The sequence below is a fragment of the Bos javanicus genome, chromosome 8, assembly GCF_032452875.1.
Source record: "Bos javanicus breed banteng chromosome 8, ARS-OSU_banteng_1.0, whole genome shotgun sequence".
NCBI classification, from domain to species: Eukaryota; Metazoa; Chordata; class Mammalia; order Artiodactyla; family Bovidae; genus Bos; species Bos javanicus.
In genome coordinates, this window is record NC_083875.1 from 23,916,383 (window position 1) to 23,935,114 (window position 18,732).

At 39.0% G+C, this 18,732-nt stretch overlaps 1 protein-coding gene across 1 annotated transcript in view; it reads left to right on the forward strand.

The window, feature by feature from the left end:
* The window catches only part of HACD4 (3-hydroxyacyl-CoA dehydratase 4), a 28,709-nt gene extending 16,549 nt beyond the window's left edge, over window positions 1-12,160 (forward strand). The window contains exons 4-7 of the mRNA XM_061425190.1: window positions 3,108-3,220; window positions 7,568-7,674; window positions 10,239-10,364; window positions 11,528-12,160. Of these exons, the coding sequence (XP_061281174.1) occupies window positions 3,108-3,220; window positions 7,568-7,674; window positions 10,239-10,364; window positions 11,528-11,607 (426 nt within the window). The 3' untranslated portion in view covers window positions 11,608-12,160. The remainder of the gene's footprint in view (window positions 1-3,107; window positions 3,221-7,567; window positions 7,675-10,238; window positions 10,365-11,527) is intronic.
* The last annotated feature ends 6,572 nt before the right edge of the window (window positions 12,161-18,732 follow it).

An 18,732-nucleotide genomic window follows, 5' to 3' on the forward strand; every position in this document is an offset into this window, starting at 1 on the left:
TCCTATCATTTTGCCTTTTCATACTGTTCATGGGGTTCTCAAGGCAAGAATACTGAAGTGGTTTGCTATTCCCTTCTCCAGTGGACCACATTCTATCAAATCTCTCCACCATGACCCGGCTGTCTTGGGTTGCCCCACGGGCATGGCTTAGTTTCATTGAGTTAGACAAGGCTGTGGTCCTAGTGTGATTAGATTGACTAGTTTTCTGTGAGTATGGTTTCAGTGTGTTTGCCCTCTGATGCCCTCTTGCAACACCTACTGTCTTACATGGGTTTCTCTTACCTTGGGCGTGGGGTATCTCTTCACGGCTGCTCCAGCAAAGCGCAGCCATTGCTCCTTACCTTGGACGAGGTGTATCTCCTCACTGCCGCCCTTCCTGACCTTCAATGTGGGATGGCTCTAGCCCATTAAAAAGCAAAGGTGAAAATGTCTCAGTGTGTCAGAACAAGGATTTAGAATGACATGGTCTAGATTTTGCTTCCACATCTGTAGCAAGTCATTTTCACTTTGTAAAATGACTACAAAGAGCGCTTTCTTTGTAAAAGGCATAAAATGGCAGTAGCACTCCCTGGGGTTGTTATGGAGATTAAATGAGATGGCATGTGTTTAGACACAAGCACAAAGTAACCAGTAATTTTTTTTTTTTTAACCAATTTAGGAATATTGCCAACTATATTCTCCCATTGTCTTCCCATTGAATGGTCAAGATAGAGTTAAATAACCATCAGATAATTTGTTAATTAGATGGATATCGTCGAGGGGGTGATGGGTCTTCACATACCTGTATGGATGTGGTTGTGTTCTGGGGGGCATGCTTATTGCCTCTCCTATGCAGTTGGGATTCCATCACCGATGTACCGCAGTCCCTTAAGTGATTATTTTCAACAGTGTTTCTTTGTGCAGCTCCAGCCCCTTGTAGGAGAGTCTTTTCCCTCCCTACTCATCAATTGAGGGGCAGCCTGGCATTACAACTCTGGAAGCCAGGAGACTCAGGATATATATGTTTCCAGGTCTGCCTCTAGGTTGGGCAAATCACTTGATTTCTCTGGTTCCCAATTTCCTTGTTTGTAAAAAGGTGGGGTTGGGTATGTATCTAGCAGGGCTCCTAGAGATCTGTCTTATCAGAAGTAGCTTATGTTCTTTGGTGGCTCAGATGGTAAAGCGTCTGTCTACAATGTGGGAGACCTGGATTCGATCCCTTGGTCGGGAAGATTCCCTGGAGAAGGAAATGGCAACCCACTTCGGTATTCTTGCCTAGAAAATCCCATGGACGGAGGAGCCTGGTGCAGGCTACCACCCATGGGGTCGCAAAGAGTCGGACACGACTGAGCGACTTCACTTTCACTTTATGTTCTTTATTTCAGTAGTCAGCCATGTAATTAGAACTGTGTTTGTGTGTACACATTCATGTGTTTATCTCCTGAGATTTTGATCAAAAATTAGATAATTTTCCCAATTAGCAGACACTGATGAAATGTAAGATTAGGCAGTGCCTAAGTACTTGTTTGCTGCTAAGATCTTGTTATCTGAAGGTTGCTGTATGTCACAGCAGTAAGCTCGGGTCATTCAGTAATTAATCATTTCAGTTACGTCTACTTCATTACATAAATATGGTTAAGTCAAGAAACTAGAGCATTGAAAGAAAGATTAACAAAAGAAAAACTGCCAGGTAGGTAGCTTCCATCGATTGACTAAGGTTTGAATTGTGTCTAATTTCCTTAGCTAAGTAAGGGCCCTCTTGACTCACCAATGTGGTTATAAGCACGCTGATACAGCTTCTACATGTGAATTTCTGATCCTCTGGCCTGATATTGGCAAATTTTGGATTTCTCTGCACTAGGTGATTTTCCAGGACTAACAGGCTGTGATTCAAAGTCACAGATTATCCAAGTCTTTTCTCCCTGATCCACTTTAAAAATAAAGACAGCTACTGAAAGACACAAGTCAGCCCTCGTCTTTATCACTAATATGCTCTCGCAATCTCAGGGATAGTTTCCTGTGACCACTGTGAGGAAAGTAAAATATTCTGTTAAAAGCCAACAAAAATGCAGAATATACGAAGTATATTAATACAGCATAAGAATACATATATTTAGATTGGAAAGAGGAATGTGTATTTTGAGGTCAGTAATAGGAGCTAAGCCATAAGTGTGTGAATTCTCAGTGATTTACAAATGCTTACTGACTTGGAAAAAATATGAATTTGTGAATTCTTTTCACTTTCCACTAGCTTATGAGGGTTAGGATTATATTATTTCCCACCTCTCAACTCTCAACACCCCTGCACCACACCCCACCCCACCCCCCCCAAAAAAAAAAACTATGGTGGCTTCTTGGTTGGATGAAATGGAAATTTCTTGGCCTGACATTCAAAACTCTTCACCAGCAGCATGTTTTCAGTTTTATCTCCCATGGTTCTGTTTGTGCACTTCCTTTCTGGCCCTCAGGGATGTTTTGGCCCCCAGCACAGCTGTGTTTTCACACCTCCACGTCTTTGCTCTGGCTGCTCCCCAGGATGCCCACTCTCCTATCCAGTCTACCTGATAAACCCTGTCCATTCCTCAAGATCCAGCTGAAATGTTGCCTGTCTCCATGTATCTCTCTGCATCCTTTTCCCACACAGTCTATCTCCCCCACCTCTCCTCCCACACATGGCCCTTTAAATGACAGCATTATTCACACTGTGCTGTAGTGACTGCCCCACATTCTCTTACTGGTGCTGCCCTGTGTAGCAAGGATGAGGCTTTTCATTGTATATGTTGTCTTAGCACCTGATATATAGTGGACACCCAGTGAAAGCTTGTCAAAGTGAGTAAAACCATGTGTTCATGTGTCACAAGAAGGGACATGCTGTGATTCAGATGAAATATCTGTTATGTTTTTATCCATTACATTCAATTTGGAGAATACAGAAAAAAAGAAACCAAAAAGGAGGAAATGAAATTCATCCATAACCTTACTCCCCCAGAGATAATATTAATTGTATAACATACATATTTAGAGTTAAAGCATATTTATTAAGAGGAACTTTGGTTTTTAAAATTAGAAAATTACCTACATGCTATACAGATGATCCTAATTCTTGACTTTGCTATTTCTTTTGTTAGCTCACAGAAAGAATAATTGTCCTCTTTATGGTGATCACCAGTCAAGAAGAAGTCCAAGAGAAATACGTGGTGTGTGTGTTATTCATCTTTTGGAATCTATTGGATATGGTTAGGTAAGGAGGCAAAATAACCTCTTAAAGCCAGATTACTTTCTACAGTGAAACCAGTATTAGTTGCCTGTGTTTGATTGCTCAGAGATAAGTACATAACCTCTTTTCATATTATTTTATCTTGATATGGAAATGTATTTTTTATGCTCTCCATAATGGGCATATCAAAGATAATGAAAACCTACCATGGTATTACAAGAGCAAATCAGTGCATTCAGGCATAACACCAATTGGGAATAAACCTCACAGCTGTTTGCTAATGAAAGGCATTCTCTGCAATTGCTCCAGTACATGTTACTTTAATAAACAAAGCCAGACTTTTCTATCACAGTCACAATTTACAAAGTTGGTTTCAAGAGTATTTTAAATATAGGGCTTTATCTCTCTGGGGTGAAAAACACACCTCCACAAACATGTGTATACAGCTCCAGCAGGTTCAAATAACTGAAGCTCGTTCATGAGCTCACTGGGAATCCTTGGACCTCAGGTTTAGAATCCTTGTCCTAGTTGGTGTTATGTTGACTTCTAAATTCTAAAGCTTTGCAATAAGATGAGCCTAGTAGTATCTCTACCAGCAATGGTGTAAAATAGCCTCTTTGCACAGTGGCTCACTTTGGAGAGGTTCCTAACTGCTACTTCTTGAGAACTGTCCCTCTTGCTGGAAAGACCTGGATGTGAATGGGTAACAAAAGTCCACAGCATTTTAGCAGAGGTTATATAAATTCTTTCTGTCAAAATCTTGGCTGAGTTAACATATTCTAAGTAGAATGATTAAAATGAAATATTTTGTTGAATTAAAATGACTATAATTCTTTGTTATATATAACTTAGTTATTTCTCACTTTTACCTGAAAGATTTGTGGACTTGGGGCAAACTTTAGGGACTTTTATAGCCTGTGAGTTCCTGTTTATGAGACATGGAGCCTCATCTGGGACTGTGTCTTGCTTTCTTGTTGTTGTTTTTTTTAATGTACATCATTTTTTAAAGTCTTTATTGAGTTTGTTACAATATTGCTTCTGTTTTATGCTTTTGTCCTTTGGGCCACAAGGCATGTGGGATCTTAGCTCTCTGACCAGAGATTAAACCCTCACTCCTTGCATTGGAAGGGGAAGTCTTAACCACTGGACTTCCAGGGATGTCCCAGGGAACTGTGGCTTTCTCATGTTTTATTCTCTGTATGCTCACTTCTTTCAGTATCAGTCCAGTCTCAGATAAGTTCAGTAGACCCATTAGAGAACAAAGTAGTTTTGGCATTGAGAGTAGTATTGTGATGTGATGGAAAGACTTTGGGACATAGAAGTAGAAGATCTCAAGATGAACCTCACCTCTACTACTTATGCTTGGACAAATCACATAATCTTAAAAATAACAGCAGTGGGATAATTCATGGACCTTAATATTTACCCTTTTAAAGTATAACATTTGTTGGTTTTAGTTTATTCAAAGATATGTGTAACAATCACCACTATCTAATTTGAGACCATTTTCATTGCCCCCCAGAGGAGCCCAAATCCATCAGCAGTCATGCCCCCTTCCCTCTTCCTTCCAGCCTCTGGCAACCTCTAATATACTGTCTGTATGGATTTGCCTGTTCTGGATGGTTCATATAAATGGAGTCACATGACATGTGCTTTTTGTGATTGGTGTCTTTCACTTAGTATAATGTTTTCAAGGTATAGCCGTGTTGTAACAGGTATCAATATTTATTTCTTTTTTGGCTGAATAATATTCTGTTACATCGATATACCAATTTTTATTCATTCATTTGTCAGCTGATGGACTTTGGGATGTTTCTACTTTTTGGTCAGGAGGAATACTGCTATGAACATCCATGTACAAGCTTTTGTGTGCACATATGTTTTCATTTCTCTTAACCTAGGAGTGAAATTCCTAACTGCTTAACCATATTGAAACTCTTTTTTTCCTGTGTAAAATGGGGGTAGAATTAACTTCCAAGTTTACCTTAGAATGATGTTTTGAAAAGCAACTTCCTGAAACTGATGAAAGTATCTGTGAAAACTCCACAGTAACACGATGGTTAATGGTGAAAGACTGATCTTTCTTCCAAAGATCAGGAACAAGACAACAATGTTTACTCTTGTCTCTTTTATTCAACATTACACTGAAGTTCTAGGCATGGCAGTTAGGCAAGAAAATGGTATAAAAGTCATCTACATCAGAAAGGAAGGAGTAAAATTATCTCAGATGATACAATTTTATGTTAAAAAATCATAAGGAATTCACTAAAAGCACTAGAATAAGCTAGTTCAGCAAAGTTGTAGAATACAAAATGGATATACATTTGACCCTTGAACATGTGAGGGTTGGAGTGCTGACTTTCTGCACAGTTGAAAATCCATATATAACTTTTCATATATAGAGTTCCTCTCTGTCTGCAGTTCTGTGTCTGGATTCAACTAACCAGCGAGTGTAGCACTGCAGTACTTACTATTGAAAAAAATCTTCATGTAAGTGGACCCACATAGTTCAAATCTGTGTTTTTCAAAGGTCAGCTTTACAAAAATTAAATGTATTCTACCCATTTTCAAGGGCCTATCCTAAAATAAAATTAAGGAAACAATTCCATGTACAATAGCATCTAAAAAGTACTTAGACATAAATTTAACCAAAGATGTGCACAAGTAGTGCACTAAAAACATTGTTCAGAGAAATGAGAGGAGATCTAAATACATGGAAAGATGTCCCATGTTTGTGAGTTGAAGACAATGTTTTTAAGATGGAACAGTTCTCAAGTTGATCTTCTGCATTCCAGATTCAATGCAGAAGTTGAGAAGCTGATCCTAAAACACATATGGAAACCTCAAGAAACCAGAGTAGCCAAAAGAATCTTGAAAAAGAAGAACATAGTTAGAAGATTCGCACTTCTCAATTTCAAAACTTACTACAAAGTAAAAAAAGTTGCACACATCAAGAGTGTGATACAGACATAAAGATATAGCATGGAATAGAATTGATAATTCTGAGATAAACTTCCGAATTTATGGTCAGTTGATTGTTGACAAGATGCCAAGATCATTCAGTGGAGAAAAATAGTCTTTTGGAATAATCTTTCAGTCAAATGATGCTGGGCCAACTGGATATCTACATGCAAAAGAAGGAATTCAGTTTGTTACTCCACACCATATATAAAAATTAACTCAAAATAGATTAAAAACATAAACAGAAGAGCTAGAACTATAAAACTCAGAAGAAGACATAAGGGTAAAGGTTTTTGATCTTGGATTTGACGACGGATTTTTAGGTTTAAAACCCAAACCACAAGCAACAGCAAAAAAGAGACACACTGGACTTCTACAGAAATGATTTCTAAACATATGCAAAGATTCTTACCTACTCTTTTAATAAAAGAAAAAAACATCAAAGTAGTGAAATGCCATTTTTTCCTTGTATTGGTAAAGAACAAAAAGTTTGATAACATGCCATATTTGGTGAGTGCTTACATTACTGATGTATATTATATATAGTGTATACACAGAGATAAGCATAGGCAAAGGATTTTGGAAAGAGTATATAAGAAACTGGCATTGGACATTGCCTCTGAGAAATGGAAGGAGGGTCCTGGAGTGAGTGAAAGATTTACTTTACTGCATTCATGTTTTCCAAGTTTTGGATTTGTTTTGCCGTATGTATGCACTGCCTGCGCCAGTAGTTCTAAGTGTGGTCCCTGGGCCAGTGGCCTCAGCATCACCTGGAGCTTGTTTGTAATACAAATTCTCAGGTCCCTTGAATCAGATGCTCTGGAGATGCCTAGCAATTTGTGCTTTAGCAAGCCCTCTGAGTGATTCTGATGTATGCTTAAGCTTGAGAAATAAAAAGATATTGACTACTTCATCTGTTACATCACAAAGGCAGGTTTAAAATCACCTCCTGTACTCAACACAAGCTCCTAAGGCCCGTTATTTAGTTGTTTACACAGGATGGCCCATTTTAAAAAAAAGTTTTAAAATTATTTCCATAGATATTTATAGGTCTGTCTGTCTTAAGAAACTTAGCTGCTGTATAAAATGGGTTTGGCTTCCAAGTGAAATTGAAGTCACTATTTGAGGAAACTTGTAACTGTAATTTGCTAAGGGACAAGAGTTACATTTTTTCCTCTTTACCTCTATAATTATCTATGATCCACCCCACGAGACAAGCCAGACTGACATGGTTCCTCTCCATCCGTTTTTTTACCTCTTCTCCTGCTTACATTACAGGAAATAAAGTAAGGAATTTGCATGCTCTCTGGTTTTACCTGTGTATTCAGTTACAAAGTAAAGTGTTTTCTTCTCCTGTTATTTCCCAGACACCAGCAGCAAATGTTGATGAGCAAACTTGTCTCCTTTCAGGTACACTTACAGCATGTTGTCAGTCATTGGAATATCCTATGCTGTCTTGACATGGTTCAGTCAAACCCTGTGGATGCCAATTTATCCTTTGTGTGTTCTCGCTGAAGGTAGGAAAAGAGTGACTTTCTGTATTGTTTACTGACAAAGCAATAATGGTTCACAACACTTTCTGATGATTAAATTACTATTTTTGCCACTGTTCAGCTGACTCAGTGTTATCTCTCCTGGCATACTTCCCTTGATGCAAAGAAGCAAAGCATTAAAAAGCAAAGTTAGAGGAGGAAGCAGTTCTGCACAGTAGACAAAATATTGGATGAGGAATGAGGACATCTGAGTGCAAGCCCTTACCTTCATTAACTCGCTGAGTTTTGGGTAAATCATTTAACCTCTCTAAGTCTGTTTCCTCATCCAAAGGGGGTTTAACATTTAGTGACTCAGTGATTATTTTTAATGCATAGAAATTCAGTTCCCCCTAGCAGGACTAGCCTTCCGACTTACCAGCTATTGTGCAGCCTACTTTGCCAGAAACAATGAACTCTACATATAGATTAATCATCGGTTTCTCAGGGAAACATTTCTCAACTTCCTCATCTACACCAGTTCCCACTATGAATCTCTTTAGTAAAACCTTAGCAGTAATTAGACATTTGCATGATTCTTTGATTAATATAGATTTCCCTGTCTAGTCTCTAAGCTTCACAGGAATATGGGGTTGTCTTTGTTTCTTCCTTCCTTTCTCTTATGAACCCAATGTACATGATCAATAAACAATGAATTATTAAATACGATGTGAAGTAAGCTGATTACTAAGCCTAAATGTAAAACTTAAGCTTAAAATCAAGTGGTTAAACATCTATTTGCAAAGAGCTTGAGGATATTTGTGGAATATATACTTCCTTCTGTAATAGATTTAGGAGACAGGAAGGAAACTCTGAAACGGACATGATAAAAGTTTTTGAAAACCAAAGGCATAAAGAAATGAAGAGAGCACATGTTAAGGTAACTAAGGGAAAACATATAGAAATATTTAACATAAAATGATGGTGACATTGATAATAATTGTAAAGTATATATGATATACCCACATGTTTTCTATCCACCAATGACCAAAGAAAAAGAGCTTATATTCTAGTAAATCATATTAAGTATCATCTTAAAATATGTTTTGTTCTCAAAAGGAAGAATTATTGAGTTTTGAAATTAGACTATGCCAAAAGAATCTAGAAAATCTTAAAAACCATAAAAAATGGATTGCACATTTATTTGAGAACAAAATCCCTCACTCATTGAAACATTTATTAAGTACCTTCATTTGTTAGATAATATAAAAATACTGTAAAGAATATATAAAGTAATAAAGTAGAAATATGACTAATATTTTCCTAAGAATAAAGGACGAATAAATATGTAGCAGACTTTCCTTTTTATTCCGTAATTGTAAGCCTTCTTGTTTCTTAGGAAAGCTTTGTATATGGTTGCTGTAAAATGCATATTCTTTTATTAAAATTAGATTCATATACTTATTCTTGAAATTAAGAAAAGCATATGCAGAAACATTTTGAAAGCATATATAACAAAATATCAATAATGATTAATTCTGGGTGGTGGAATGTAGGTGACTACAATTTTGTACGTTTCTGTATATTTCCTTTTTTTTTTGGTGTCAAGTGCAGACTCTATGCTGATGCCACTGTCTGGCTATGAAAGCTGTAGGCACCTGACTTTTCCTCCATCTTTTAAGGAAAGAAATTAAAAATAATAATTTTAGACTCACAATAAGTTGCAAAAATAGTGCATTGTTGCCATGTACTTTCACCCAGCTTACCTGGATGACAACATCTTACAAACCATAGTACATTGTCTTTTTATCCCATGAAATATTATTAAAGGTCTATATATGGGGTATAATTCCATAGAATATTCAACTCTTTATTTGACAAGAGCCTCCTCCTTCAAAGTAATTGGAGGCCAGCATTTCTCACACTATTCCTCAGAAGTTTTATTAAGTACTGCTGGGGATGGGGAAGAAGAAGGACATCTTCCGAGACCAGTTAAACTGAGGAAATGGGTGAAACCAGTTTCTTTATTGCAGAACTTGACAGAATCTGCATTCTACCAATGTGTGTTGTGAAACTCTAAGAGGAAAATATATGAAGCATTTTCCATGTTCACTCATCTATCACCACTACTTGTGGCTAAGAGGACAGGTATTTTGAGATACTATTTTTGGTACAAACCACTATGTATAAAATAAATAAGCTAAAAAGATATACAGACAGGGAATATGGCTGATGTTTTATAATAACTATAAATGGAGTATAGCCATTTATACTCCACCATACAAAATCATGAATCACTCTGTTGCACACCTGAAACTTATACATCAACTATACCTCAATAAACAGAGAAACACAGTAAACTCTTTCTATGTAGGCACAATAAAATAAAACAAGGATAAAAATTTAGCAGATCCCACTGCTGTAATGGCCCTGCCAATCTGATCTTCAGTGCATTTCCATACCAAATTATAGCTTTGGCAAAAGGATTCAGCAGTTTTCACGGGGTTGTCATTATCAAATTCAGAATATCCTTCAATTGTGCTAACATACATACATATCCATGTAGCAAGGTAAGAAGGGAAACCTTCATGATTCGTTTTTTCTTTAAACAGCATTTACCATCTATCAGTCGCTGCCTTATTTCGAATCATTTGGCACTTACTCCACAAAGCTGCCCTTTGACTTATCCTTCTATTTCCCATATGTGCTGAAAATATATCTCATGATGCTGTTTGTAGGTAAGTAGCTTTTCTGTTCTGTTTTTGCATTCTTCCTGTGCTTTTTGGTTTGTGCTGCCATCTACCTTGGTATCAATAGAAAGGTCTGTAAACGCGCAAGAGATGATAGAGGATACCTGGAATGATGACCTGGACCTTATTACTTATTAGTAAAGCACTTAGAAGTTATTTCTAATGGTTTTTGCAGGGCATTATGAGATCAAATATATCACTGTATGAACAAAAAGAGTTTTACTGGCAGAAAATGTAACTGCTTTGTGTATGAAATTTTCACCAACAGACACAAGCATCTACAAAGAAAATCAGGATGTCAAACTAAGTAAACTTGGCTATCTTTGGATTTCCCATTTGTATCTGTTTCTGATTCCTGTTTGTTTGGCCGTATGTGCTAGCATTTCCTAGCAGGCAAGTGGGAGTAGGTGCTAAAGACTCAAGAAAAATATATGGAACTGAGAAAACCTGATCGATTAATTAATCTGTCCAGGAAATCGAGAAACAGACTTCTGTTGTTAAATTTTAGTTTCATCAGCTCTAACCTTTATACATCCTTAAGATAAGTATTACCTCTAGAAGATAACAACTATCAGGTATGTAAGAACAACACATAAAAAAGAAGACAAATGTGAAACTTTGGGGGGAATGGAGAGAGCTAAAGAACGGGGAAAAGTTCCTTCTTTGTAATATGCAGAACAGTAAGATGGAGGAATTTACTTCCCCTTCTTCAGAAGATCTGATCACTCTTTAAGTATTCTTCTTTGAGTCTCCTTTGCAAGTGTCCTCTTCCTGGACTCCAGGCAGTACGCTGTATTTCAAAACCATGGTTCTTTCCAAAGAAATTGTTGCTGCTGCTGCTAAGTCACTTCAGTCGTGTCCGACTCTGTGTGACCCTATAGACGGCAGCCCACCAGGCTCCCCCGTCCCTGGGATTCTCCAGGCAAGAACACTGGAGTGGGTTGCCATTTCCTTCTCCAATGCATGAAAGTGAAAAGTGAAAGTGAAGTTGCTCAGTCGTGTCCGACTCTTAGCGACCCCATGGACTGCAGCCTACCAGGCTCCTCCGTCCTTGGGATTTTCCAGGCAAGAGTACTGGAGTGGGGTGCCACTGCCTTCTCCAAAGAGATGGTTAATCAATCTTACTTTTGCCATTTTCTTCTCTACCTTAGGAATGTATTTCACCTACAATCATCTTTATTCAGAAAGACGAGACATCCTCAGAGTGTTTCCCAATAAGAAGAAAATGTGAAGCATAGCACTGGGATGTGACATGAGAAAGAAGAGGCTTGTGGAGTCAGCTGCAGGAAACACAACACCGGAAGTATTCTGGTGAACAGATATCTAGTATTTGACAAAAATCCATAACATGGAATAATTGCACTCCTCCCCAGAACTCTTGACATACACCACAGTCTGTTTTTCCCACACATTGTTTTTAGTTCATATACTCTTCACAACCTGTTTCACCAAAGCTGTGAATTTTACACAAGTTAAGTTTGTATTGTGTGAAGCCTGATTATTTTCCTGTAAAGTTAATGAGAAATAGGATTTTAACTGGAGTAGATTCAATTAAACTAAAAAACCAAAGTTGTTAACTTAAATGACATCTATTTACATCTATTTCTTTTCACTTCTGAGTTCCCATGTAGCAGCTAATCTGTGGGAGGGGAGTGGTGTGTAATATGCCCTGTACTTTTCTAGAATAGCCTATTTTATAGACTGATATCACTGTGCCCATAGTTAACACCCACCTTAAACATTAGACAAACTTGGAAAATAAAACATTTTTCCAAACACTGAAAGAGTATTGTTAATATTACACAAGTTGTTTGGACTTTGCTGTCTTAAAAGAGGACCCTGAGGAAAACAGAACAGACTTTGTTTCACAAATCATGCCCCATATTCCTTTCTTGGAAGATTTAATCAGGCCATATACATACCTTACACGGAGATAAAAGGTACACAAATATAATAAATCAATTTAAAGAAAACTGAGAACTAGTGATGCTTCAGATTATTACTGAATTATTGCTAATTACTATAAACCATATGTCATCACTTACAGTTTTTAAAAATGTTCCTTTCTTTGAAGATCTAAAATATATGTGAATAATTTACTAATAGAATTTTTGTACCTTCAGTATATCATTCATTTTTCTTGAAAGAATTATAAAATCTTATTATCCAGTAACTATGTAAAGTGAACGTGAAATCGCTCAGTCGTGTCCAACTCTTTGCGACCTGTGGACTGTAGCCCACAAAGCTCATTCGTCCATGGGATTCTCCAGGCAAGAATACTGGAGTGGGTTGCCACTTCCTTCTCCAAGTAACTATGTGAGAAAGAGTACTAAATATTGTGTTAACAATAAGAACCAAGTAATGGGGATGTCATTATAATAATGGGTAAACTTATTTCCACTAAATAAAATATTTAAAAAGAAACAATTGAGTATTACTAAAGATAGTTGGTGTATTTATGTAGTTATAATTTTTGGAATTTTAAAATAAATGTTAAAATTATCCTTGTAAGAAGCTACATTTTATTTTGCTTTTGTTTTTATTGGAAGTACAGTTGACTTAAAATATATGTTAGTTCAAGTGTACAGCATAGTGACTCAGTATTTTTGCATTATTTGCCATTATAGGTTATTTTAAGTTAATGGGTATAATTCCCTGTGCCACACAGTTGCTTAACTGTTTCATTTATAGTAGTTTGTTAATTCTTCAACAAAGAATTTAACATACCCTTAATTTGTTACTTCCTCCAGTCCTTTCCTCTTTGGTAACCACAAGTGTGTTTTCTATGTCTGTGAGTCTGTTTCTGTTTTGCATATACATACATTTGCATTATTTGATTCCACATATAAATGATATCATAGTATTTGTCTTTCTCTGACTTACTTCCACTAAGTATTAATATAATATACTGAAGGTCCATCCAGGTGGCAGGCAGTATTTCATTCTTTAATGGTTAACTAATACTCCATTGTATATGTATGGCTGCTGCTGCTGCTAAGTCGCTTCAGTCGTGTCTGACTCTGTGACCCCAGAGACGGCAGCCCACCAGGCTCCCCCGTCCCTGGGATTCTCCAGGCAAGAACACTGGAGTGCCTTGCCATTTCCTTCTCCAATGCATGAAAGTGAAAAGTGAAAGTGAAGTCGCTCAAGTTGTGTCCGACCCTCAGCGACCCCATGGACTGCAGCCTACCAGGCTTCTCCATCCATGGGATTTTCCAGGCAGGAGTACTGGAGTGGGGTGCCACTGCCTTCTCCGATATGTATGATGACTGAATTAAGAAGGTGTGCCATAAGAATATGTATGGCACACCTTCTTCAATCATCTGTTGATGGGCACTTGGGTTGCTTCTTTGTCTCGGCTACTGTAGACAGTGTGGCTATGAACATTGGGTTGCATGAATCTTTCTGAATTAGTGTTTTTACTTTTTCTGGGTATATACCCAAGAGTTGAATTGTCAGGTCATATGTGTGTGTGCATGCCTGCTCAGCTGTGTCTGACTCTTCGACCCTATGGATTGTAGCCCACCAGGCTCCTCTGTCCATGGGATTTTCCAGGCAAGAATTTTGAAGTGGATTGCCATTTCTTCCTTCAGGGGATCTTCCTGACCCAGGGATCAAACCCATGACTTCTGTATCTCCTGCATTGCAGGTGGATTCTTTACCGCTGAACTGCTGGGTCATAAAGTAGTTCTGTTCATAATTTTTCTAAGGAACCTCCACACTCTTTTTTATAGTGGCTGCACCAATTTACATTCCTACCAATAGGAATTCAAATCCTGCTGATTTTTTGATTGGATTGTTTTTTGATGTTGAGTTGTATGAGCTGATTGTATATTTTGGATTTTGACTCCTTGTCAGTCACATCATTTGCAAATATTTCCTTCCATTCAGTAGGTTGTCTTTTCATTTTCTTGATGATTTCCTTTGCTCTGCAGAAGCTTTACGTTTAATTGGTCCCATTTGTTTATTGTTTATTTTTGCTTTTGTTTGCCTTGAGTTCAGTTCAGTTCAGTTGCTCAGTTGTGTCCGACTCTTTGCGACCCCATGAACTGCAGCATGCCAGGCCTCCCTGTCCATCACCAACTCCTGGAGTTCACTCAAACTCACATCCATCGAGTCAGTGATGCCATCCAGCCATCTCATCCTCTGTCGTCCCCTTCTCCTCCTGCCCCCAATCCCTCCCAGCATCAGAGTCTTTTCCAGTGAGTCAACTCTTCGCATGAGGTGGCCAAAGTACTGGAGTTTCAGCTTTAGCATCATTCCTTGTTTGCCTTAGGAGAAAGCAAAAAATATTGCTGTTTTATGTCAAAGAGTGTCTTTCTATGTTTCTTTAGTTTTATGGTTTCCAGTCTTACATTTAGTTCTTTAAAATCTATTTTGAGCTTATATTTGTAATAGTGTGAGAAAATGTTCAATCTCATTGTTTTACCTATAGCAGCCCATTTTCTCCACCACCACTTATTAAAGGGGCTTCCCTGGTAGTTCAGTTGGTAAAGAATCTTCCTGAAGTGCAGGAGACCCAGGTTCAATCCCTGGGTTGGGAAGATCCCCTGGAGAAGGAAATGGCAAACCACTCCAGTATTTTTGCCTGGAAAATCCCATGGACAGAGGAGCCTGTTGGGCTGCAGTCCATGGGGTCTCTAAGAGTCGGGCACAACTGAGTGACTAATACACTCAAACATACACACTTATTAAAAAGACTGTCTTTTCTCCATTATATATTCTTGTCTCCTTTGTCATAGATTAAGTGACCAAAACTGCATGGGTTTGTATGTGGGCTCTGTATTCTGTTCCATTGATCTATGTTTCTGTGCCAGCACCATGCTGTTTTGATTACTGTAGCTTTGTGGTAGAGTCTGAGGTCCTGGAAGGTGATACCTTCAGCTTTGGTCTTTTTTCTCAGAATTGCTTTGTCAGTTTGGGTTCCATGTTCTTTTGTGGTTTCATGTTAATTTTAGGATTATTTTTCTAGTTCGGTGAAAAATGTCATGGGTATTTTGTAGGGATTGCATTAAATCTGTAGGTTGCTTTGGGTAGTAGGTCCATTTTAATAGTATTAATTCTTCTAATATGAGAGCCCACCCTGTGTGTTTTGATCAGAGCATTTAGTCCATTGACATTTAAAGTAATTATTGATAGCTATGTACTTATTTTGTTACTTTCTTTTCCAGTTGTTTTTGTACTTCTTCAGCGTTCACTTCTTTTTGTTTCTCCCATTGTGGTTTGATAATTTTCTTTTTTAGTGTGCTTAAGTTCTTTTCTTTTTGGTTTTTGTATCTTGTAGGTTTTTGATTTATGGGTACTATGGGTTCATATATATTGGTTCATAGTTGTATCTACGAGCTTTAAACTGAAAAGATCTACATTTTTTACTCCCCTCTCCCACATTAAGATCCCTGGAGAAGGAAATGGCAACCCACTCCAGTATCCTTGCCTAGAGAACCCCATGGACGGAGGAGCCTGGTAGGCTACAGTCTATGGGGTCGCAAAGAGTCAGACACGACTGAGTGACTTTACTTTCACTTTCCCACATTTTGTGTTTTTGAAGTCATATTTTACATCTTCATGCTTACCCTTTACTGTTGATTGCAATTATAGTTGCTTTTACAATTTTTTACTTTTGTTTTGATCTATGTACTGCCTTATTTAAGTGATCTTTATCCTTATATTTGCCTTTCTTATTGGGATTTTCCTTTTCCTATATATTCTTACTTCTTTTCCATTTAGAGTAGATTCTTTGACATTTCTTTTAACTTTTCTTTTAGGTTTCGTATTGGTGGATTCTTTTAGTTTCTACTTGTCTGAGGTCTTTATCTCTCCTATTCTAAATGATAATCTTGGTGTGTAGAGTATTCTAAGTTTCAGGTTTTTTCTCTTTTAGGATTTTGAATGTATAATGCCCTCCCTTCTGACCTGCAAAGTTTCTGCAGAGAAATCAGCTAATAGCCTTATGGTGGTTCCTTTGTATATGACTATTTTTCTCTTGCTGCCTTTAGAATTCTCTCTCTGACTTCTGCTGTTTTAATTATGTTGTGTCTTGGTGTGAGTCTGTTAGGGTTCTTCTTGCTTGGGACCCTTTGTGATTCCTTTATAAGGGTATCTGTTTCCTTATTTAGGTTTGTGAAGTTTTTAGCCATAATTTCTTTAAATAGGTTTTTGATCCTCTTCTTTCTTCTAGAACCTCTGCAGTGTGAATGTTGGCACTTTTTATGTGGTACCATAGATCTTGTATGTTGCTTTGTTTTCGTTTTCATTTGTCTTTCTGTCTGCTGTTCTGATTGGGTGATTTCCATTATTCTGTCTTCCAGGTCACTCATACTTTCTTCTGCGTCATTTAGTGTGTGATTCAGTACTGCTAGAGTGCTTTATCAAAAATGTGTGTGTTAGTCGCACAGTAATGTCTGACTGTTTGAGACCCCATGGACTGTAGCTGGCCAGGCTCCTCTGTCCATGGAATTCTCCAGGTAAGAACACTGAAGTGGGTTGCTGCTCCCTTCTCCAGGTATTTTCCCAACCCAGGGATTGAACCCAGGTCTTCCACATTGCAGGCAGATTCTTTACCATCTGAGCCACCAGGGAAGCCCTTATCAAAAATTGATAATTCAGTTATCTATTTTTGATTAGGTTTGCTTTATAGTCTCTAGTTCCTTGTTAAAATAACCTGTGCTTAGATGAATTCTGTCACCTAATTCAGTTATCACTTTTATTACCAATGTTTTGAATTTGTCTAGTAGACTGATCTACCAGTTTCATTATTTTTTTCAGAAGTTTTCTCTTCCTTTTCACTTAGCCATCTCTGTCTCTATGGATTTAGGTGAAACATTTATCTATTATGGTCCTTAAGGGGCATTTTTATGTGAAAGTGTCCCTTTGTAGACTGTGTGCCCAGTATCTTTGGTGTGAGGGCTAGATTTAACGTGGATAGTAGTCACATTCTTCTCAGCTTGTTCTGTCCACTATCACCTTGGTATGGCATGTGGCTGGTGTTGGAGGAGCAAGAGTCTGTGTGTGCTGTGAGGCAGGACTTCCTATGCTCATTGGCCATGACTGCCCTGTCAGGGGCAGGGTCTGATCCCAATTGATAGAGTAGATGCCCAGATAGTTGGGCCTGAGCTGGTTCTGTTCCCTTTGCTGCTGCTGCTAAGTCGATTCAGTCGTGTCTGACTCTGTGCGACCCCATAGACGGCAGCCCACCAGGCTCCCCCATCCCTGGGATTCTCCAGGCAAGAACACTGGAGTGGGTTGCCATTTCCTTCTCCAATGCATGAAAGTGAAAAGTGAAAGTGAAGTTGCTCAGTCGTGTCTGACTCTTAGCGACCCCATGGACTGCAGCCCAGCAGGCTCCTCCATCCATGGTTTTTCCAGGCAAGAGTACTGGAGTGGGGTGCCATTGCCTTCTCCGTCTGTTCCCTTTAAGTATGTTTTCTTCTCCCTCCACTGAGGCCTTTGCCCCAAAGGAGGGGAGTGCTGAAATAAGTGGGGCTTATGTGCTTATAGAGGTAAGATGTGCTACCTGTATATGTGTCTGTAGCTCTGCTCAGATGCAGCCCAAGGTTGCATCTTTGCCCCTGTTGTGGTAGACCCAGATCTAGTGCTGTGTTGCGGCATGGAGTGGGCGGTGCTGGAGCACTTGCTCAGCTGCAGCTGGCGGGGGCGGGGTCACAGTGTATTGGTTACAGGAATTCTGTCAGAGGTCTGGACTGCTTCTGGGGTGCTATTTGAGTCACCACCAACAGTGGCTGCCACTGCCCTACTTGGACCTCATCTGAGGCCCCCCAGTTTGCCTCTGTACCCCTAGGTGGAGTCTTTTCCCAGGAACCAGCTGCCTTAGATCCAGTGCCATGCTGTGGTGTGGAGTGAGCAGGGCCGTGGTGTCCATTCAGCTGGGACAGGGGAATTCGGTGAGACGGAGAAGGCAATGGCACCCCACTCCAGTACTCTTGCCTGGAAAATCCCATGGATGGAGGAGCCTGGAAGGCTGCAGTCCATGGGGTCGCTGAGGGTTGGACACGACTGAGCGACTTCACTTTCACTTTTCACTTTCATGCATTGGAGAAGGAAATGGCAACCCACTCCAGTGTTCTTGCCTGGAGAATCCCAGAGACGGGGGAGCCTGGTGGGCTGCCGTCTATGGGGTTGCACAGAGTCGGAAATGACTGAAGTGACTTAGCAGCAGCAGCAGCAGCACCCACTAAGGCAGACTGTCTTTGCTGTGTTGGCAAGCCAGCACCCGTGCACTCCTCACCAGTGGAGTCCAGGCCTTTCCAGCTTTTCTGTCAGTGTTTCTCCAAGCAGCCAAGGGGCTTGTCTCCTCCACATAGGACCCCAAGATTGGGATGCCAGGTCTGTGGGTCTT